The 23,453-nt window shown below is 43.0% G+C and overlaps 1 protein-coding gene across 3 annotated transcripts in view; it reads right to left on the bottom strand.

Annotated features, from left to right (window-relative positions):
• Positions 1–23,453, bottom strand: part of MCTP2 (multiple C2 and transmembrane domain containing 2) — an 895,323-nt gene that overhangs the window by 419,667 nt on the left and 452,203 nt on the right. For 2 of the 3 annotated variants that reach the window (XM_078683146.1, XM_078683147.1), the window contains 2 exons: positions 17,163–17,274; positions 16,461–16,496 (listed from right to left, as the gene is read on the bottom strand). In XM_078683146.1, coding sequence (XP_078539272.1) covers positions 16,461–16,496; positions 17,163–17,274 — 148 coding nt within the window. The remainder of the gene's footprint in view (positions 1–16,460; positions 16,497–17,162; positions 17,275–23,453) is intronic. The other variant, XM_078683148.1, reaches the window with a different exon arrangement.

Below are 23,453 nucleotides of genomic sequence, written 5' to 3' on the forward strand. Positions count from 1 at the left end.
TGCACATATGTTCAGTGTGTGCAAAATCTAAACTGAAGATTAAAGGTTGATAGAAATGATGGGTGTTGACAATATATTAAGTACAGCAATATGATAAGTATCTGTAAGATCTCGGCTGGAAAAACTCAACTACGCAGATAAAGATTGCCCCTAGTCCTGACTCAGCCCAGTTCAAAAACTTCAGATCATGTGTCATTAACAAGTGGGATTCATGTCTGCATCTCAGGAACTGTTGCTTCTCATGTCATACTAGTGGCCATGGTGATACTGTGGGCAGTTTACAGACAGGAACCACACCTAAGAGAGGCCCAGATGGTAACTTAGGGATTACCATGCATGCCATACTATCGGGGGCCATTACAAGAATGGGGTAACCCTTAAGGTATGGACCTGGGTAACTAGAGATATAAACAAACAATGGTCCGAGACCTATAGATTGAGGTACACAGATCTGATCAGAAAATGAATTATTATTCACAAAACAATAGCACCTTTGATAAGTCTGCTAACTGCACAATAAAGACTGAATCTTTGGGAGAAGAACCTAACAACACGGTTTTGAAAAAATATATTCTTATTTAATTTTTATATATTCAAATTTTGGCATATTTTTGTCAATAAAAACAAACGGGTTGCCCCAAGATAGGAGAGTGCAAAGAAAAAGTGTGATTCAAGGGGGTGAGCAAGTGAAATAGAAAAGAAATTGCACAGTAGTGAAAAAGAAAAATTGAGTATAATTTAAACAGTCAATACTGCATATACATAATTCAAAAAATTGCAGTAATGAACACCTAACCAGCAAATATAAATTCATTTAAGTCGTAATTGACAACATTGTAGTGTTCATGTATCAATGTCCATAGTTTTGCACAGCCTACAATGTTGGAGAGACACTGATCTAGAGTGTGAGTATTGAAAATGTCGACGTTTCTGACTCGACTTATTCCCAAACGGTGATTTAGACCTGGGGATGGCGAGTCTTCATCAGGACAAGAAGCAAACAACGAGGCAACCAGGGATTATTAAATAACCCTAAAACAGAAAAGGAGAAGAATTGCGAATTATTAACCGTGATGTAAAGGTGCAGCCTATCCCGATGGGATATGGCAATCCCTCTTACCCTTGGTAGTAGAGGAACCGTTGATATTGGTGATCCAAAAGAATTCACCGCGTCTCAGACAGGGTTCCTGGAGAGACAACAAAGGGTGGGGGTAGAATCTAGAATTTTTCAAAACCCCGTGGTGCTTAATCCCACCTAACATGGTTCATGTTTATTTACCTTGAAACGATATCTAGGTCCATATGATGGAGTCGTTATTTCTTATATGGACATGGTAGGTGATGCCTAGAATTAATTTAAAACAACATCAGTCTATCCAGTATACACTGTCTCAAGATAACTATTGAAACACAGGCATCTATTTACCTTGAAGATATATCTGGGTCCATGTAATGTAGTCGTGGTTTTCTTATATGGACATGTGGTTGGTACCTATAATTAATTTACAACAGCATCAGTGTGCTCCGTATGTATTGACTCAAGATGACTGATTTATCGCCCTGTTTGGCGTTGGTCAATTACCTTAATTGTGTCAGTGCACAACCTCCTAGTCGGACATATCTGTCCGACTAGGAGGTTGTGCACTGACACAATTAAGGTCATCTTGAGTCAATACATACGGAGCACACTGATGCTGTTGTAAATTAATTATAGGTACCAACCACATGTCCATATAAGAAAACCACGACTACATTACATGGACCCAGATATATCTTCAAGGTAAATAGATGCCTGTGTTTCAATAGTTATCTTGAGACAGTGTATACTGGATAGACTGATGTTGTTTTAAATTAATTCTAGGCATCACCTACCATGTCCATATAAGAAATAACGACTCCATCATATGGACCTAGATATCGTTTCAAGGTAAATAAACATGAACCATGTTAGGTGGGATTAAGCACCACGGGGTTTTGAAAAATTCTAGATTCTACCCCCACCCTTTGTTGTCTCTCCAGGAACCCTGTCTGAGACGCGGTGAATTCTTTTGGATCACCAATATCAACGGTTCCTCTACTACCAAGGGTAAGAGGGATTGCCATATCCCATCGGGATAGGCTGCACCTTTTACATCACGGTTAATAATTCGCAATTCTTCTCCTTTTCTGTTTTAGGGTTATTTAATAATCCCTGGTTGCCTCGTTGTTTGCTTCTTGTCCTGATGAAGACTCGCCATCCCCAGGTCTAAATCACCGTTTGGGAATAAGTCGAGTCGAAACGTCGACATTTTCAATACTCACACTCTAGACCAGTGTCTCTCCAACATTGTAGGCTGTGCAAAACTATGGACATTGATACATGAACACTACAATGTTGTCAATTACGACTTAAATGAATTTATATTTGCTGGTTAGGTGTTCATTACTGCAATTTTTTTGAATTATGTATATGCAGTATTGACTGTTTAAATTATACTCAATTTTTCTTTTTCACTACTGTGCAATTTCTTTTCTATTTCACTTGCTCACCCCCTTGAATCACACTTTTTCTTTGCACTCTCCTATCTTGGGGCAACCTGTTTGTTTTTATTGACAAAAATATGCCAAAATTTGAATATATAAAAATTAAATAAGAATATATTTTTTCAAAACCGTGTTGTTAGGTTCTTCTCCCAAAGATTCAGTCTTTATTGTGCAGTTAGCAGACTTATCAAAGGTGCTATTGTTTTGTGAATAATAATTCATTTTCTGATCAGATCTGTGTACCTCAATCTATAGGTCTCGGACAATTGTTTGTTTATATCTATACTATCGGGGGCATCAGATGGAACACCACTCTGCCCGAGGTGCAGCATTCCTCCAGAAACTACACTGATCCCCCCATCCAAAGGAGATGCCAGTTTAATATGCTGACCCACGCATCCAAATCCCTGCACAACAAAATAGCATCATACATTAACAAATGCTTGACCTTCCACCAACCGACCAGACATCTACGATCCGCCTCCCTCTTCCTCGCAGACACACTCCAGATCCACCGAAGTAACAGCAGAGGATGCTCCTTCTCGCACCTGATGGACAAAACTTGGAACAACCTTCTCCTGCACCTCAGGACAGCACTATCGCTCTAGAAATTCAGGAAAATCAGGAAAGGACTCAAGACCTGGATGTTTGAATGAACTGTTCACCATGGCTTAGTTAGCATCTCCAGCACATTGAGACCCTTCCGGATGATATGCTGCGCTTTATAAATCCCTGACTGTTAGATTGACAAGTGCCTCCCCAACATCGCAATCAAACGTGAAAGACATTTAACTCCAACAGTAGACAACATTGTTGGAGAGCTACCCGGCTCCAGGTGGTTCTCGAAGATGGACCAGAGGTCCAGCTACCACCAAATCCTCTTACCTCCGAATCCCATCACATAAGAATGTTTTCAACCCACATCGGTGTTCGACGTTGCAAGCTCCTCAACTTTGGCATTTTGAGCAGAACCAAAGTCTTCCAAGATATTGTGCATGGGTTGCTGGCTGGCCTCCAAGGGGTTTTGAATGTCAGCGATGACATCCTGATGCATGCCCCAATCATCGAAGAACACCTCTACAGGCTGAAGGCAGTATTCAAGCGCTTCCGGGAAAGTGGGATCACCCTCCACTGAGAAAAGTTTGAGTTTCTTAGAGAACACATCAGCTTCTTCGGTTACTACTTTTCTGTAAAAGGTGTCATTCCTGACTCTTCAAAAATCAGGGACATACAAGCAGCACACCACCACCAAATGTCACTGAAGTCAGAAGTTTCTTAGGTATATTGACATACTGTGATCACTTCATGCAGAACCTCTCACAACTCACTGAACGGCTCAGAGAACATCGCCCTCTGGCAGTGGGGTGCGGAGCAAGACCAAGCATTTCAGGCCATGAATCAAGCTCTCTCAGAGGAGATCACTCTGGCATGCTTTGATCCTGTAAAGGACACTGACATTTCTGTAGATGCGAACCATACCGGCCTTGGAGCCGGACTGTCCCAGTGCCATTAGTGCAGAGAATGCGATCCCATTGCATATGCCAGCAGGGCACTAACCCCAACCAAGCAAAGAAACTCTCACATTGACAAAAAGGCAATCACCATCAATTGGGCGTGCAGTCACTTCCATATGTAGCTGGAAGGCTACCCATTCCAGGGGAATACGGACTACAAGCTGCTCGTACTCCTGTTCAAAGGGTCTACGTTGAACCCCCCACTGTGGATCGAGAAATGGATCCTCCAATTACAGGAGTACAACTTCTCTGTGGAGTACACTAGGGTCCCACAATCTGGCAGATTTCCTGTCGTGGCCAACCATCACACAGGAAGATCAGGAAGCAATAGACACAGAGGAGTATGTCAAAAACATGGTAGAGTGATCTCACCTTCTTCCTATTTACCTGGCATAAACCACAGAGGCTACTAGAACCAACGATTGTCTCCAGTCCGCCATCGCTCCAACACGGTCCCGCAGTGGATCGAGATATTAGCCACACTGGCACAAAAGCCGTCCGAACGCAACCACATCCAGCAGTCCTTACACAGTGTAAAGGATGAGCTCACTGTCACTGAGGAAGGTTTCCTCCTTAGAGGACCCCGGCTGGTGATACCCTCCCGTTTGAAACAGCAGATAGTGGACCATGCCCATGGATCTCAACAATGTATAGTTGGAAACACGGACTGACTGCATTAAAAGGTGTGATTCTCGGGCCTGGATGAGCTACCTGAACGCCCCATCAAGCTGTGTGACTTGTGATAAGCATCTGGACACCCAGACCCTCTGCCTCCTATAACCATGGAGCCAATCCCAGAGATCCTGTGGAACTGTGCCAGTGCAAGTTTCGGTCTCCCCGATGGCCATTACCAGTTTGTCATCATCAACAATTTCTTCAAATACCCGGAGGTAGAAATCGTGTAATCTACATCAGCAGAAGAGACAGTTCCTAAGTGTGAGAAAAGTCATGACCATCCATGGACTCAAAAGAATTGAGCACAGACAATGCCCCACCCCACCCCCCGCTTCAATGGCCAGGAATTCACTGGCTACTTGTGATCCTGAGACACCAAGGAATGTCAGATCACTCCACCTAGGCTTCAAGCCAACGGGAAAGCTTAGAGGTTCATGTGAACCATGAACAAAGTCATCAGCATTGCACAGGCAGAACACAAAAACGTCGAGACAGCGATATACACATTTCTAAGAGACTATCGTCTGACGCCACACATCACCACCAGTGTAGCTCCCAGTGTCCTTTGCTTTAGAAGGAGGGGAGCAGATACAATACCACACCAACCCCAGTGGGACAAGACCTCCGTTCACAACAGCATGGCCTCATCCTGGAGACATGTCCATAACCAAAAGATGTCACAGTGCACACGGGCTGCCGCTACAAACATCCAAGTTGGAGACCGGGTGTTAGTTTAAGATCGACATCATAGTAGCAAATTCCATTTGCCGTTTGAACTATCACTCTGGCAGGTTAGAGGTACAAAAGGGATAAAGGTGTCAGCTGCAAGGGGAACGCAGACTGTCACAATAAATGTGTCACACTTCAAGAAGTTCCGGATGGGTCCGGTAAACACACCAAGAAGTCATGTCAGTCCCACCAGGCATCAAAGAAACAAGTCACAATCATAACCGACAGATGAGGACTACAAACCCGCAGAACAACTCGACACAATCACATAAGAGACCCAAGCAGCTTGCCCAGGTCATCTTTTGCAGGAGCAAGAACCCCCGGCAGCAGAAACTTCAAGGTGAGTACTGTCCGGATACAATCTCAGGAAAAATCACACCCTCATTGCCAAATATTGCATCCCCTGTGATACTGCAGGCCAGGGGCAACGTGTGCTAATTGGTGGCGCACCCAAGAGAATTCCAGAGGTGGGGAGCAGAGTATAAATGATGACACGGACACAGAGTTGATTCACACTCCTGCGGGGACTGCCGCGTCTATGCCTCTTAATTTTATAATCCGGTGGTATGGAGAAACCATGCATGACATACACATACTATCGGGTGAGTACTGTGCCTGCGATGTAACAGGAACGAATATTGAAGAAGAATTACAAACAGCTACTCCTCATTTGTAAAAAAGTAACCCTGCAACACTGCATCGGAAAGACAGGACACAGCAGGCAAAAGCAGCTGTTCAAGGTTTGCCTTGACCTTGGTCAACATCTAAGAGGGAATGTTTGAGACCAAAAGGAAGACAACTAAATCAGAAGTGGAGCCCAACAATTCTGAATAAAGCACCCACTGTTGGAGTCCATGACAAAGAACAAATAGGTATGCTTCCCAGGATTCACCCGGCACCATACCTACCCTTTGGGTATCATGGACAGATGCATTGTAACTTGTCAATTGTGAAAGTCATGACATAAAGTGACATTCATCTGCATCAAGCTCTAGTCCGAACCTCTCCTGAGACCTTGTCAACCAAGAAGAAGATAGACTATATATCGTTCTCCCCCACACAGAGAAAAACGTAATAAACTGTCTTCTTATTCAGAAGTAACCAAAACAGTTCCATCATGCCTGCACCCAGAAAGAGTGGTTCAGGACAGTGAAGGGAGGGTCCCTGAAACTAAAGGTATGGAGGGTGATACTACGCATCTCGAACAAAGATTGATGCTTTACAGCACAGAATATAATCCCAAAACATCCACTGGAAAGAGCATTATTGCTTAGTTCAGGGATACGTTTACAAAACAAGAGGAATCCATAAAATTAAGGGTTGACGATGTCCCTACTGTGGTTGGGAGCACGTCTGGTGTTTTTAGGTACCCCTCACACACCAACAGGCCCCTTGGTGTCATGCTTCATCATCGGGGTCATCGTATCCCTCTACGGGATACGGCGTGCTGCGACCAGCGAATACGCGGGAGCACTCTTATGTCTATGTGTGGTGTATAGTGAGGGTTATTTAATCATATAGTGAGTGAGTGTGGTGGTGGGGTCGGGATAGTGAGTGGAGATTTAAAAAGGACCTGACTCGTGGGTGGACTCAAAAACTTTAATGGTTCCCCGAGTTGGTACTATTAAAAAAAGGTTGTAAGAGGATGAGCGTAGTATTATGTGCGCTGCCTCTGGGTGTGTGTCAACATGTTTCGATGTAAAAACATCTTCTTCAGGACAGGGTTACACAAAATCCCCACCTTACTCACGTTTTTTTAATTTGTGTATATACAAAAAAGTGATATTTATTAGTGAAGGTCTATTATTGTACCTAAACTTTAGCCGCTATTTTGCAGACCTGTAGAGAGAAAGGATAAAAAAAAATTCTGGTAGTCCTTGCTTTCAAAAAAGACCATGGGTTAAATACATCCGTGGTATTGGTCATGCAGAAAAAGTGCGGTTTTTTATAAAAATGTTGTTGAAAACAAACATGGCACGAAGTGTTAATTCTACACAACTATTTTTAGCGTGCCTATTGTGAAAAATACTATTTCCAAAATATTCGAAAAATATTCGAAAAAAGAGGACACATACAAAACGAACACATACAACATAAAGCACACACTCTAGAAACGGGCCATGTTTGGTGCCACCCGTATTTTGCAAAGGTGGTAAGGTAACTGTGCTGTAAACAGTGAGCCAGCTAAAACATACTGTAAAAATGGGAGTTCAATGCTCCATGAGACCGTGACTAACGCAGGGGTTACCCGGGCTTCCTTGCTGCCTGTGAACATGAAAAAAGGAAAAGATATATACATCCTGCTGTTTATGCTGATTGGTACTTACAATGCCGTCTGGAAATGGCATTCAGTTACTCACGGGTCTATGAGGAGAATCCCTCTTCGCTGCCCCTTACGCCGGCTCCGTCGTATCTAAGAATGCGTCTTAGACGAGCCTTTTTATGTGCTGGGTACACGCCCAGGTTTATCTTAATTAGTGGCCGGTGCGTGAGTATTTAGTCAATTACTCGCCGTGGAGCCCATATTTGGTCTACCGGTGATCAGCCTGTTGATTGCCGGGCGGCCGCGCGATTGTCTTACGCGCATGCGCATAACGGAGGCCTCACCGTGTCCCACGAGAGGGTGCGGCTCTGTCTCTGCGCATGCGCAATGCCTCAAAACCCGCGATGCGATGTTGCTGATGCTCTAAGAGGCTTGCTGTTTACAACGTGAGAGTCCGTCTCCGTTGAGCGCATGCGCATTGCAAAAAACCGGAAGAAGTGATTTCAAACCCTTCGATTCACCAATTTATATTAAAAATATTAAAGTGGGACAGCATTTCGGCCCCTGTTATTAAATCCTGTTCTCTGCATGCTCATTTCATCCCGCTCATGTTCCTTCATTTTGCATGTCAGGCAAGCAAGGTGTAGGTAGTTTACTGCACGGTCCCTGGATGGATTATTTTTAGAGGTGTCTCAATGTACATTCAGTTTCTTAATTGCCCCCAAGGTATATCATCGTTGAGGCCTGATATGTGGGTCCCCAGACGGAACACCCAACGCTGTTCCTTCTCAAAAAGGCCATGTTCTGAAGGTAACTGTTCAATGATGGTCCAGTGGATGTCATTGACACAGTGTCCCATCTCCAGGAAGTGGTTGGCCATTTTGGTGGTGCTTTTTTTACACCGTATATTGCTCTTATGTTCATTGAGTCTCGTTTTTATTGCTCTCGTTGTCATGCCAATGTATTCCAAACGGCAGGGGCATGTAATCATGTAGACAACGTTTTTGCTGTTGCAGTTGGTCAACCTCCTCTGGTCCCATTTTGTGCCATTGGAGAAGGTAAGTTGTGTGCTCCTTTTTGTCAGGTGACAGCTGGCACAGTTGCCACATGGGAAATGACCCTGTGTCCCATGTATAGAAGATTGGTGTTGTGGAGAAGATCTGGGGCGTGTATGTACAAGGATATCCTTTAAGTTCTTCCCGCGTCTGTGGGAGAACATTGGTTTTTCTATCTCCAGCTCACCGCAATTCAGGATGCGCCAATGTATGTTCACTATTTTGGACACCTCATTTGAATGGGTGTTAAATGTGGTGATACATATTGGCCTGGTCGGTTTCTCATTGGTTACCACCTTGTTTTCAAGGAGAGCCTCTCTGTTGTTGTTTTTGGCTCTCTTCATTGCTGTGTTGATTACTCTGTCCGGGTACTTCCTGGCTTGCAGTTTCATTTTTAGGTCCTTAGCCTGTGATTTGTAGCTGTCCATCTGTGTGCAATTTCTCCTGAGCCTTAGGAACTGACCATAGGGGAGGTTCATCCGGAGGTGTCGCGGATGAAAACTGTCATACTGTAGTAGACAATTCCTGGCCGTGGGTTTAAAATGTGTGGTAGTTTCCAAACCTCCATTCCGATGGTAAATGTTGAGGTCAAGGAAAACCAGTTCCTCTTTAGAAACTGAATGGGTGAATTTTAGGAAGCGATCTTGGGTGTTTAACCAATCCATGAAACTAGTCACGGTTTCTATGTCGCCTTCCCAGATGATGAAAATGTCATCGATGTATCGCTTCCAGGTGAGTATATTATTTCTGTAAGGGTTCCATGGGGTCAGGATTTTGTTGGTTTCCATATGGTGCACATACAGTCCCGCCAGACTCGGCGCAAATGTGCTCCCCATGCTCGTTCCATGACTTTGGAGGTATATGGTGCCATTAAACTCGAAAAAGTTTTTAGTCAGAGCTAGTGCAATACACTCCATTACCACTCCTCTTGGGGTGTGGTACCGCCAGCTTGCACTGTACAGAACTTCCTCAATTATGGCCAGGGTTTCGTCATGGGGGAGGCTGGTGTACAAACTCTCCACATCCAGGCTGAGTAGTAGTTGGTGGTTTGGATCAAATGGTAAGTCTTGGAGTAATTGTAAGACAGCTTTTGTATCTTTCAGATAGGTATCTGTGGCCTGAATTAGTGGTCGTAAGAATGCATCTGAGAATTTTGAGAGTGGTTCGAGGATTGAACCGATACCCGAGACAATTGGTCTCCCGGGTGGGTTGTCTATGTTTTTGTGGATTTTGGGTATGCAGTAAAACTGGGGGGTCCGTGGATGAACCATTGGTGGAATGATTGAAGAGGCTTTGACACATGACTGGCTGTCCAAAAAAGAGTCTGAATTCTTAATACAGAGCCATCCACGGACCCCCCAGTTTTACTGCATACCCAAAATCCACAAAAACATAGACAACCCACCCGGGAGACCAATTGTCTCGGGTATCGGTTCAATCCTCGAACCACTCTCAAAATTCTCAGATGCATTCTTACGACCACTAATTCAGGCCACAGATACCTATCTGAAAGATACAAAAGCTGTCTTACAATTACTCCAAGACTTACCATTTGATCCAAACCACCAACTACTACTCAGCCTGGATGTGGAGAGTTTGTACACCAGCCTCCCCCATGACGAAACCCTGGCCATAATTGAGGAAGTTCTGTACAGTGCAAGCTGGCGGTACCACACCCCAAGAGGAGTGGTAATGGAGTGTATTGCACTAGCTCTGACTAAAAACTTTTTCGAGTTTAATGGCACCATATACCTCCAAAGTCATGGAACGAGCATGGGGAGCACATTTGCGCCGAGTCTGGCGGGACTGTATGTGCACCATATGGAAACCAACAAAATCCTGACCCCACGGAACCCTTACAGAAATAATATACTCACCTGGAAGCGATACATCGATGACATTTTCATCATCTGGGAAGGCGACATAGAAACCGTGACTAGTTTCATGGATTGGTTAAACACCCAAGATCGCTTCCTAAAATTCACCCATTCAGTTTCTAAAGAGGAACTGGTTTTCCTTGACCTCAACATTTACCATCGGAATGGAGGTTTGGAAACTACCACACATTTTAAACCCACGGCCAGGAATTGTCTACTACAGTATGACAGTTTTCATCCGCGACACCTCCGGATGAACCTCCCCTATGGTCAGTTCCTAAGGCTCATGAGAAATTGCACACAGATGGACAGCTACAAATCACAGGCTAAGGACCTAAAAATGAAACTGCAAGCCAGGAAGTACCCGGACAGAGTAATCAACACAGCAATGAAGAGAGCCAAAAACAACAACAGAGAGGCTCTCCTTGAAAACAAGGTGGTAACCAATGAGAAACCGACCAGGCCAATATGTATCACCACATTTAACACCCATTCAAATGAGGTGTCCAAAATAGTGAACAAACATTGGCGCATCCTGAATTGCGGTGAGCTGGAGATAGAAAAACCAATGTTCTCCCACAGACGCGGGAAGAACTTAAAGGATATCCTTGTACATACACGCCCCAGATCTTCTCCACAACACCAATCTTCTATACATGGGACACAGGGTCATTTCCCATGTGGCAACTGTGCCAGCTGTCACCTGACAAAAAGGAGCACACAACTTACCTTCTCCAATGGCACAAAATGGGACCAGAGGAGGTTGACCAACTGCAACAGCAAAAACGTTGTCTACATGATTACATGCCCCTGCCGTTTGGAATACATTGGCATGACAACGAGAGCAATAAAAACGAGACTCGATGAACATAAGAGCAATATACGGTGTAAAAAAAGCACCACCAAAATGGCCAACCACTTCCTGGAGATGGGACACTGTGTCAATGACATCCACTGGACCATCATTGAACAGTTACCTTCAGAACATGGCCTTTTTGAGAAGGAACAGCGTTGGGTGTTCCGTCTGGGGACCCACATATCAGGCCTCAACGATGATATACCTTGGGGGCAATTAAGAAACTGAATGTACATTGAGACACCTCTAAAAATAATCCATCCAGGGACCGTGCAGTAAACTACCTACACCTTGCTTGCCTGACATGCAAAATGAAGGAACATGAGCGGGATGAAATGAGCATGCAGAGAACAGGATTTAATAACAGGGGCCGAAATGCTGTCCCACTTTAATATTTTTAATATAAATTGGTGAATCGAAGGGTTTGAAATCAATTCTTCCGGTTTTTTGCAATGCGCATGCGCTCAACGGAGACGGACTCTCACGTTGTAAACAGCAAGCCTCTTAGAGCATCAGCAACATCGCATCGCGGGTTTTGAGGCATTGCGCATGCGCAGAGACAGAGCCGCACCCTCTCGTGGGACACGGTGAGGCCTCCGTTATGCGCATGCGCGTAAGACAATTGCGCGGCCGCCCGGCAATCAACAGGCTGATCACCGGTAGACCAAATATGGGCTCCACGGCGAGTAATTGACTAAATACTCACGCACCGGCCACTAATTAAGATAAACCTGGGCGTGTACCCAGCACATAAAAAGGCTCGTCTAAGACGCATTCTTAGATACGACGGAGCCGGCGTAAGGGGCAGCGAAGAGGGATTCTCCTCATAGACCCGTGAGTAACTGAATGAAACGGACATTTCCAGACGGCATTGTAAGTACCAATCAGCATAAACAGCAGGATGTATATATCTTTTCCTTTTTTCATGTTCACAGGCAGCAAGGAAGCCCGGGTAACCCCTGCGTTAGACACGGTCTCATGGAGCATTGAACTCCCATTTTTACAGTATGTTTTAGCTGGCTCACTGTTTACAGCACAGTTACCTTACCACCTTTGCAAAATACGGGTGGCACCAAACATGGCCCGTTTCTAGAGTGTGTGCTTTATGTTGTATGTGTGTTCGTTTTGTATGTGTCCTCTTTTTTCGAATATTTTTCGAATATTTTGGAAATAGTATTTTTCACAATAGGCACGCTAAAAATAGTTGTGTAGAATTAACACTTCGTGCCATGTTTGTTTTCAACAACATTTTTATAAAAAACCGCACTTTTTCTGCATGACCAATACCACGGATGTATTTAACCCATGGTCTTTTTTGAAAGCAAGGACTACCAGAAATTTTTTTTATCCTTTCTCTCTACAGGTCTGCAAAATAGCGGCTAAAGTTTAGGTACAATAATAGACCTTCACTAATAAATATCACTTTTTTGTATATACACAAATTAGAAAAACGTGAGTAAGGTGGGGATTTTGTGTAACCCTGTCCTGAAGAAGATGTTTTTACATCGAAACATGTTGACACACACCCAGAGGCAGCGCACATAATACTACGCTCATCCTCTTACAACCTTTTTTTAATAGTACCAACTCGGGGAACCATTAAAGTTTTTGAGTCCACCCACGAGTCAGGTCCTTTTTAAATCTCCACTCACTATCCCGACCCCACCACCACACTCACTCACTATATGATTAAATAACCCTCACTATACACCACACATAGACATAAGAGTGCTCCCGCGTATTCGCTGGTCGCAGCACGCCGTATCCCGTAGAGGGATACGATGACCCCGATGATGAAGCATGACACCAAGGGGCCTGTTGGTGTGTGAGGGGTACCTAAAAACACCAGACGTGCTCCCAACCACAGTAGGGACATCGTCAACCCTTAATTTTATGGATTCCTCTTGTTTTGTAAACGTTACCCAGGGAGAACGAATCCATATAGTCTCTCTCTCTCCTTCCTTTGTTAAAATTTAGTTCAGGAATAGACATTAGCAACAGATGCCTTATCAGAGAAAAATTAACACAAAGTAGCTGAAAAGCATAAAGAGTGAGATAACTGTTGGTGAGAAAGGTAAAACCGGGGAGAAGACAAATCTGAGGTCCTCATGAACAGGAAGGCATTACTTTACATTTGGAATACCTGTGCGACCTGTGTTCCCAAACGACGTCCTCCACGAGCATGCCAGAAAACAATGTGGAAATGAGCCAAGTACTAACACTTTCCCCTTTACAGAAGAAAGGAGGAAGAATTGCTCTGAAAACAAAAGAAGTGCTGGAATCTACCACTGGTCCAGCTGTTGAGATCTTTACATATTTTCTTGAAGTTTTAGGATTCCAAACCTCTCTTTACAAAGAAAGTACCCTAGTGCATGTAGAGAGGTACAAGGGTTGGCCAAAGACCTGTCGCTGCGTTCAACATCCACTGCACCTGGATACGTGTATTTAAGAGTTTTGCGTAGGCCACGCCCTCGTTCAAACCAGAAGACTCAAAATGTTATTTCCGTTGTCAAAATTGATTTTATGAGCAGCACATGAAAGGGATTGGAGTTATGGTCTGAGTAGCATGCCATAATTGGGGTATTTCAGTGTTTTTATATTTTGTATCTGTGGTCCTTAATTGATTTTCCGAGATTTTTATTAACAGAACTCGATTCATTATGCTTTTTTTGATAACATTATTTAATATATAACGTGATTAAATTCTTAAGAACGCATTCTTGAATGTTTTCCTCCAAATGAGGTGGAGCCAACATGACTATTGTATTATAGAAACTATTGGTGAAACAGCACCTACCCTGTGTGTAGAGGGGTTTAGTACATACAAAAGATGGCGTAATTATTACAATCATGCAAATGCAAAGGAATGACGCATTGTTTGCGTTTTCAAGGCACATGCATGAAAACAAAGAAATGTAAATATTTGTGAACAACATTCACACAAGACTGCAGGTGTGGCCAGAAGCGATATCTTGTTAAAGGCATCATATGTGCTTTCATAATATATAGAACGAATTCAAAATGTATTAATTATGTGCGAATTACAAATGCTTTAATATGCACTTGGGGTTTTGTACATGACTGGGGCAGAGAACCAAAGTCTGCATCCATTTCACTCTCTTTAATATTCCAATAAGCATGAAATAACTTGCTACATGCCCATCGAAAGCATGTTTGTGACTAATCATGGTCTAAAGTGCTATACATGCAATTGTAAATCTGTAAAGATTAGCAATCACAGGAGATGTGTGAAGGAAACGCCCAGGAGACGGGCGTCCTTTTTCACTTCTCACTAGAAGATGGTAAAGTGCTGCGGCACACAAAACGTCAACCCTGGACTGTATGGAGGTTCAGTTAAATACAGACAGAGTGTATATACAAGTGACTAAAGACCACAATACAGATATTTTGGACCGAATGTGCATCAGCAGCATTGTTTGTTCTACCACAGCAGCAGGTCTTGGTCCAGATAGATACAGTATGATTTTCAGCTGGGCCCACACAAAAATACTGATCTCTCTGTAGAAAGATGCAAGGATAACCTACTGGGCCTGAACCATCCTACTTCCTAGGGCCTCAATTCCCTCAAAGATAAATATTTAAGTTTGTCTTCCATTGACCTACCTGCCTTACCAGCGTCAGCACAATACTCTGTTTGCCTCCCGACAATCTAAAGATGCCCTTCAGTCCAACCATCAAATACCCATCGTTAAGGACATTCCAAGAAAGAATAAAGTTGCCAACCTTGCCCTTGCGGTGACAAGTATGAGTGTAGCATAGGACAGCATGTAGACACCTATTTGGTAACATTTTACGTTACAACTAAGCATGTGGGTGTTTTCACCATTCTTGACAGTGTATCAGCCACGCTCAAGACTGCCATTTCATAGTCCTCTTTTTTTGGTGGGGCTCAATTGGATAGCCAGAGCTAGAGCTGGTAGAGCCTGGTGCAGTGCAGCAGAATCACAACCAGCTTTTTCTTTTAGCCTTATTTTTGTTTTCCAGTCAAAGGTTGAGGAAAGAATAGCCAACTTCAGATACCAGTGGTGCACTATTGAATGTGAGCAATGGGTCCTGCACACCGTGAATGGACATCCTGGTAAACTTATGACAATTTCTGTTTCAGACATGTACAGTATGCACAACTAGGTTATATAACAAAGAACGACCATAGGAATGTGATGCTACTAACAACGCATTAGGTGACTGATTTAACTCAATTCAAGATCAAGTAAGCAACATCTTTCGAGTCAGGAAAAAACAAAAAGGCCTGGTCCATGACATCAACTTTAAAATCATTTAACTATACTATCATCAATGCATCAAACAAAGACCTCTGTCATGTGATAACACTAATGGATTATGATTTCAAATGTGTGGTTGTTACTGTTACCAAGTAAGCACACCTAACATTTGAGATAACATTGGCACAGCTCTGAGCTACTCTTGATGTTGCAGTGTAAAATGAAAAACTGAAGATGTACCATATTACATTGATGATGATTCTTTGAAAAGGACGCTAATGAAGTAAAACAACAAAAAGTCTGAAGGCTTAGGTTTTAGAATTTGCTAAGGATCGTGCTGGTTCACAAAGTAGTAGAACACGCTTATAGTCCCAGGCAATTTAGGGAAGCGCCTGGTTTGTCAAAAGAACCCATCATGAACATTCTGTAATGTCAACGTAATGATACACAACTCATTAACCTAAAAGATAATCTTTCCTTTATTTGATATAAGCAGTCCTACTTACCAAGAATTTTGCAAATTGGGAGATAAACACATACAACTGAAGAGAAGGACATATCTACAGAGTACATACATCTAATGCATACACAAAACAATTAAATGAGCCAAACACTGTCCATGCAGAAGGGTGCTGAAACGGGATTTTAATAGTTAATGTTAATAGTTAAATGGGTTCAGGGTTGGTGGTTAAGGGGAAAAACAATAGAAGAAGAGGTTAGTTACCTTCAAGTTACCTAACCGCCTCCGGGAGGACCATCTCTATTCATTAGGTGCCAAAATGGTAACACATGAAGGCAAGGATGGAGAACAGTGATGGAAAAAGAACATGTATTAATGTAAAATATTAGCAAAGCACGTGTTAACAAACAAGCAAGTTAATAAAACTACATTATTGGGTTAAAGCAAACAACAAATCTGAGAAAACCAGCCTACTAATGTCACTGTTTCCAACAGAAAACAGACAGGCATACTAGTGAGGCAGAACACAGGATCTTGCATTGTGAGGATAGAAGAAGGACAATTAAGCCAATTTTGATTTGTTATGCGGTTACAATCCTCTACAGGGTGTTATTGTTTAAGTCACAGTCAATAGTAAAACCTACCCACGGCTCCCTTTAAGAAATTCCCAGCATTGTCACCAGTGTGGGCGGCTAAGAATAAATCACGGAGAAATATCTAGAAGGTGCAATTCTTTGCCTATTGTTCATCTGAACTTTAGCACCTGACAAACAAAAATGTGTGAGCCTCTATTCTCACAAAAACCATTGAATTTGGTTATAGGGCATTGTTTATGTAAATGTGGGACAAATAAGATGTTTTGCACCACTAAATGTGCACTGCTCTCACATCCATGCTGGCCATGAAGAACTTCAATAGCCTAATGTTGCATACATTCATAATTACACCAAAGTGAGAATCACATACATGGCTCTTTTGGTCCCTTTGTCTGACGGACAAAATGAAGTCAATTACAACCACTCCCATATCGTCTTCTAAACTGTTTGGATCCTCCAGTTTAAATATTTTCTCTGTAGTCCTGTTGACAAAAAATATATTTAGAAATTGAGAACAAACTGTGATCATAGTTTTTTTTTGTTAAAAAGGGCTGAACAAGTAATTACCTGTATATTAACCTGGGGAAAACCAAACAGTTGTAACACTCAAAACATACCTGCAAAACTTGAGCCTTTGTCTTAGCCCAACACGTAGGGATTGCCGTGTTCAGTGCGTTCATGCCACTACACTTCCAATTGGGGCCGTCATCTTTTTAATAAGCTGTCTAGTTGCCATGGGGGGGTTGTCCTGCAGGTTCTTAAGAGGGGCCATTGCACGATGCGCCACTTTTGTGCTGTAGGCACTCCTTAGGCAAGCCTGTCTGCACCAGACCTCGCTCAGCCCGCTTTCAGCACGAGCCATGCAGCCCAAATTCTATCTCAGCGAGGTCTATATAAAAGTTACTCCCTTTCGGAGATCCATGCTTTAATTCCTGGTTATCATGCTCTGGTCAGTTTAAAATGTCCCCTTCAGCTCTGCAGCCGACTTGCCTCTGTGTTCCCTTGAACTGTATGGCTGTTTGTCCTCTGCTACCACTTCCTGGGCTAACATCTACCTTGAGGTTAGCAACTATCATGCCAATACTTTAAGGATCCATATAGAACTAATAAGTGTTCGATACCTCCACAAATGCATTGCAAATCTCTAAACTTCTCAGGGAGGATTACTTGGATATCCTCTTCCTCGCAGAAACATAAATGAGCGATAGCTCTGCGCCGGACATTGCGTTTGAGTTCCTATGAATTACCCGATTGTTCACCATGATAGAGTGGGTAAGAGGTGAGGGAGTGCTTACAATTTCAAAACGCTCCTTGAAGTGGACTTCTTTTGAGATTCTAGAAATCCATGGGGATGAATCCTTGGGTTTCTGCCTATCTCTCTCAGCAAATAAATCTTTGTCTGGAATGTTAATTTTCCATCCTCCTGGTCAGCCTAATGATTTTTTGTCCTCATAAGAGGACTGTCTGTAAATTATATGCTAAATTACTCTAACGTCTATACTGGGAGACCTGAATATTCATTTGGACAGAACAGGGGCTAGCCATGCCTCCCTTCTCCTGTACATTATGTTCACCTGTACTACGAAGCAATTTGTGGACAAAACTACTCACTCTGCGGCAACCTGCTTGACACAATTTTTTCTAATAGTTATATCACTTTGAAGATGATCTGTGAGCAGAATACCTGGTCGGATCATTCTAAGGTTAATTTTTCCTGGACACTGGAGCAAGGCCCCTGATCCATAGAGTGTGAATCCTCAGTGCCAAATCATAAATCGGCCAAGGTGAAGACAGAGGACATAACATACTCTTAATATTAACTTTCCAGCTTTATCAGACAATATTGAAGCAGATGCACTGGCAGTTAATGACTGGCTAGGTAACATGGCTGCCTGGGTGGATCCCATTAAATCAGCATCTGGTTTGAGACACCAATCTGCCCCTTCGTTTGATAAGGAGCATAGATCAATGAAGAAGCGATGTATACAGCTTAAAAAGATCCTTGAGCAAGCTGTATTTACATGAGGACCAAAAATGCTATAAAAAAAGGAGATGTCTATTTACCATCGGGGAATTAAAAGCTCAAGCAAAGAATTTGGGAAATGAAATGGTCATGTCCCACAACAAACCCAAAGAGGTTTTTGGAATCACTCAGAAGTTTATCATTCCTTCAGCTCTTTCTCAGTCCTTTGAAGCCTCTCTGAATCTTTGTCCTCAACTTTCAGGCTATTTTGAGAACAAGATTCTGGGCATTGTAGATACTTTAAAGGCAGAAGGAATCAGCAATAGTTCGGACTCTTATGGGTTAGAAAGCCAATATGTACCTATAACTATTAATTATTGTGAGCTAAATTGGTCTGGAGGTCAGCCCTAGATAGTTCCCTCCTTACACTCCTGCTCTTTGACAGAGTTCTCAGCCATTTTGTGTAGGACTCTGAGAAAGCTCTAGAGCTTGCAAGTCCAGCTACCCAGATGACACTTGTCCCCCCAGGATTTTGGTCGCTAAAGCAGGAGCCAGCCAAGAACCGTCCTAAAAAGCGATTCGACCTTATCAAAGCCCAAACTAAGAGTCTACCTAATGTCATCAACGCCAGCCCACTCCCTCTACCCAACTGTGACGAATTTGCTTCCTTCTTCGCTTCCAAGACAGAATCTATTAAATCTGATCTACTCAAGGACCTAATATCCTTCTCAAACTTGAAAAAGAGCCCATCACTGCCCTTGGCTCGTGCCCCAGCTAATGACCTCCAGTTATTTAAACTAAAAAACAATGCAACTTGGTCCCAATTCGACACTTACAGTGAAGACTCCATATTAAAGACGCTAAACTCGTTGAAGCTTTCCAATCACTTCGCTGACCCGCTCCCTGCGAACTACCTAAAAGACTTCATTCCTCTCTTACTACCCAGCTGGACCAAGATCATCAACACATCCCTCCTCCAAAGGTTCCATTCCAGTCTCCCCTATCCTAAAGAAAACCACGGCAGACCCCTCGGACCCAAATAACTATCGTCCAATATCTAACATCCCTATATTAGCCAAACTCCTGGAAAAATGTGTTAACATGCAGCCGAATAGTCACATTGATCGATTCAACTTGTTGAACCAATTTCAATCAGGTTCAGAGCAGGTCACAGCACCGAATCAGCCATGACACATGTATTAGACACCACTCTCAAAATCCTAGACCAAACTGAAGCATGTCTACTAATCCTACTCAACCTGTCATCAGCTTTTGACACCGTCAAACATGACAACTTGCTTGATCTCCTGAAACACAGAATGGGAATGTCTGAAAATGTATTTAACTGGTTCACCTCTTTCCTCCATAATAGATCCCAAAGATTCAAGGTCAACCAATCCCTGTCCAACCCCATGCCAGTCAAATTAGGAGTCCGACAAGGCTCCTCCCTTTCACCCACCTTGTTCAACCTGTTCATGGAACCTCTTACTGATCTTCTCAGCCTCACCAAGATACACTTCCACATGTATGCAGACGACACCCAAATATACATAAAGATACACTCACTGGAGGACATCAAATTGCTCAACACCACACTTCAAAAAACCCAAACGTGGCTCGTTGAAAACCATCTAAAACTTAACTCCCTCAAAACGGAATTCCTTTTAAGCGCCGCCCCCCGAACAAAACTCACACTATCCTGGACTGGATGAAGCACCTAACAGCTCAATGGACAACCGCTCATAGTAGACTCAGCGAAATCTCTAGGGGTAACACTAGACAGTAACTTGAAGATGCAGAAACTCATTAGCGCCTCAACAAAAGGAGCCAACTTCCACCTTAAGACCCTGCAAAAACTGAAACCCTTTCTGCCAGCACACGATTTCAAACTAGCAGTTCAAGCCCTAGTAATTCCCCGCGTGGAATATGGAGCAGTAACACTATGCGGCCTCCCAAGGTCATCGACAGCCCCGCTAAGGGCTACGATCAACTCTGCTGCAAGACTCATCACAGGTTCCAAGAGAAACTCTCACATTTCCCCAGACCTGAGAGCCCTCAACTGGCTACTGTTCAAAGCCAGAATTCAGCTAAAAGTTGCTTGCATGACACACAAGGCCCTCTACCACAATGCTCCACAATACATAGCTCAGAAACTGGTGCTCTCAGCGGGCACCAGAGCTTCTTGTAGTGCCAAGACTCTTCTCCTCAACGATTTGCCAAGAAAAAAACTTATAACCGGTCCTTTTCTGGTATGGCTCCGAGGATATGGAACGCCTTACCCAGTGAAACAAGAATGATCCCTTCCACTGCCTCCTTCAAAAGAGAAGTAAAAGCTATCCTCATGGCTAAATTCACTTGAACTCTATATATATTCATTGTATTTGTTTTCTTTATTGTTGTTCTTTGTATACTATTTCTTGCCTTCTAATTATGACCTGTAAAGCGCTTTGATACTCGCAAGAGTCTTGTTCGCGCTATATAAAACCTTCAAACTAAACAAACTGGCTGTTGGCAACAGGAAGAAAGTCACCTATTGTTACTGGACCTCTCAGTGGTATTTGATGCTGACAACACGCAGATCCTTCTAACTTGGGACAGGAACATCTCTAACACCAAAACTAGATTTGAAGCATGTCTGTCAGCGGGTTCCAGTGGATGGGTCAAAGTAATCTCCAGTGAAACACGAGTAAGACAGAGGCTCTCATCCCCCAACCCCCTCCCGTGGGGTGGCAAAGTTTGGCCTAATTATGCTTCATCTCCTACGACCACTGCCACAGTGGTTCGGAATCTTGGAGCGCAATTCAATAACAACCTGTCCTTTAAACCACAGGCTGAGAGTGTAGTTGGGACCTGTTTCAGCCTTCCCTGGTTTCTGAGGATGTTCTTGTTTCTGATCCCTGCTCCCTGCCAGAAAAGGGTTGTCCATGCCCTAATAACATCTCGGCTGGACTATGTCAATGCATTACACTTGGGTCCCTCTGTACCAACTTAAGAGACTCCAGTTGGTGCAGAAAGCTGCAGCCTGGCTCCTGCTTAACATCCCAAGAAACATCTGTTCGGGTCCACCAAGGAGTTGCACTGGCTACCTATTCAGGCGAGAGTGAAGTTCAAGGGAATTGTGCTAGCTCACAGAGCTTTCTATGGTCTAGGCCCCAAATATCTAACTAAGAAACATCCCCAGTATTATCAATCCAGAACTTTACGATCTGCTGCTGCATTGCTGGTAGTGGTGTCTAAGACTAAGGGGACGAGATAGGGAGGCACCTCCTTTTCTTCGTTGACTGCTGCGGTCTGGAATGGTCTCCCCCTGCATCTTTTTGCCATTAAGGATGCAGGTGCCTTAACGTGGCTTGCAAGCTCGGCAATTTAACTGGTCCTTTTAGCTTTTACTCCTCTCTTGTTAGATCAATGGTTGATGAAGTTGGAGCACCAGGACAATCTCTAGAGTTGCTGTGTGCTTTTAAAGTTCCATTTGATTTGATTTTCAACTTAGGTAAATGAGTTTAAGTCAATTTAGGATCATCTCCTTTGCCGTTTGTCAACCTTAAGTTTTCCTTCTGAAGGCACGTACAGAGTCAATTTCCTTTACCCACCGAAAATGTATTCGTATCATGAATGTACAATCCCATTGGCTAAACTGATTTAAATTTTAGGACTTTGCTTGCTTTGGGACTCTCAGAACAAACAAAAAAGCTCACATGATTAGTGAACTATATAGGTATCTCATTTCAGCACCGTTCCACACCGTGATTCTTTCACAAAAAAATCCTATTGTCAAATAAATATGTGGTTAAAACACAAAGCTAGATAATCACAATGAAACATATTTTCTATGCTAAATAAATTAAAACAGAGGTCAGTAACAAAAAAAAACAAATTAAAGGAGCAAATATCCCTATCATCAGCATAAACAGAGGATGATGCATGCAAAAATGATATGGAGTGTTTTCACAGAGGCATACATGATATAGTGGGTTGTCATTACAGAGGAGAGACCAATTGAGGGTTACCTCCAAAACGAGAGTGAGACTGCTACGCCTGAAATCCATAGTAAAGAAAGCCTAATATAAGAGAAAGGCATATAGAAAAGAAAGGCAGTTGGAGGAGATCAGCTGATGGAAAAGTCTGTCTGATAGAGTGGAATGGATGATACAGGAGAAAAGCTCACACAGAAAAAAGGCTTACATAAGAAAAAGGCACCTAAATGGGACAGATGAGGAGTCAACAAACTGAAGAGTGGATGATACAAAAGACTAACAATACACAAGGTGAGGGACAGGATGTGCTAGTCATATAAAGGCTCTAAAAGATGGTCAATCGGAGAGATAAGCAATATGAAAATGAATTGATATTATGTATAAGGAATATCATACTTACGAGAGGATGGGGTAATGGAAATCACATTTAAGAAATGCAAGAGGAAACAACCACATGAGTTATAGATAGCAGGGTTTAGAGTTGCACAACGTAATTAAGTCACAATAAGGGTAATAGACAAAGGGATAGGAAGCTAGTGTGGTAAGAAAGTATAGGGCAAAAACAACAGGTGATGGACAGAATGGAGAACATTGTAGGGGTCAGATTTACTGGTAGTGTAAGATGGCTGGGGGCAAGAGATGACAGGGTCATGGAAAAATGGGGTTAAGAAATTACAAGGTTAGTAGACAAGGTTAAGAGACACTTTTAAGAGTAGACAGG

This window comes from Lissotriton helveticus, chromosome 3_1 (assembly GCF_964261635.1).
Source record: "Lissotriton helveticus chromosome 3_1, aLisHel1.1, whole genome shotgun sequence".
Taxonomy (NCBI): Eukaryota; Metazoa; Chordata; class Amphibia; order Caudata; family Salamandridae; genus Lissotriton; species Lissotriton helveticus.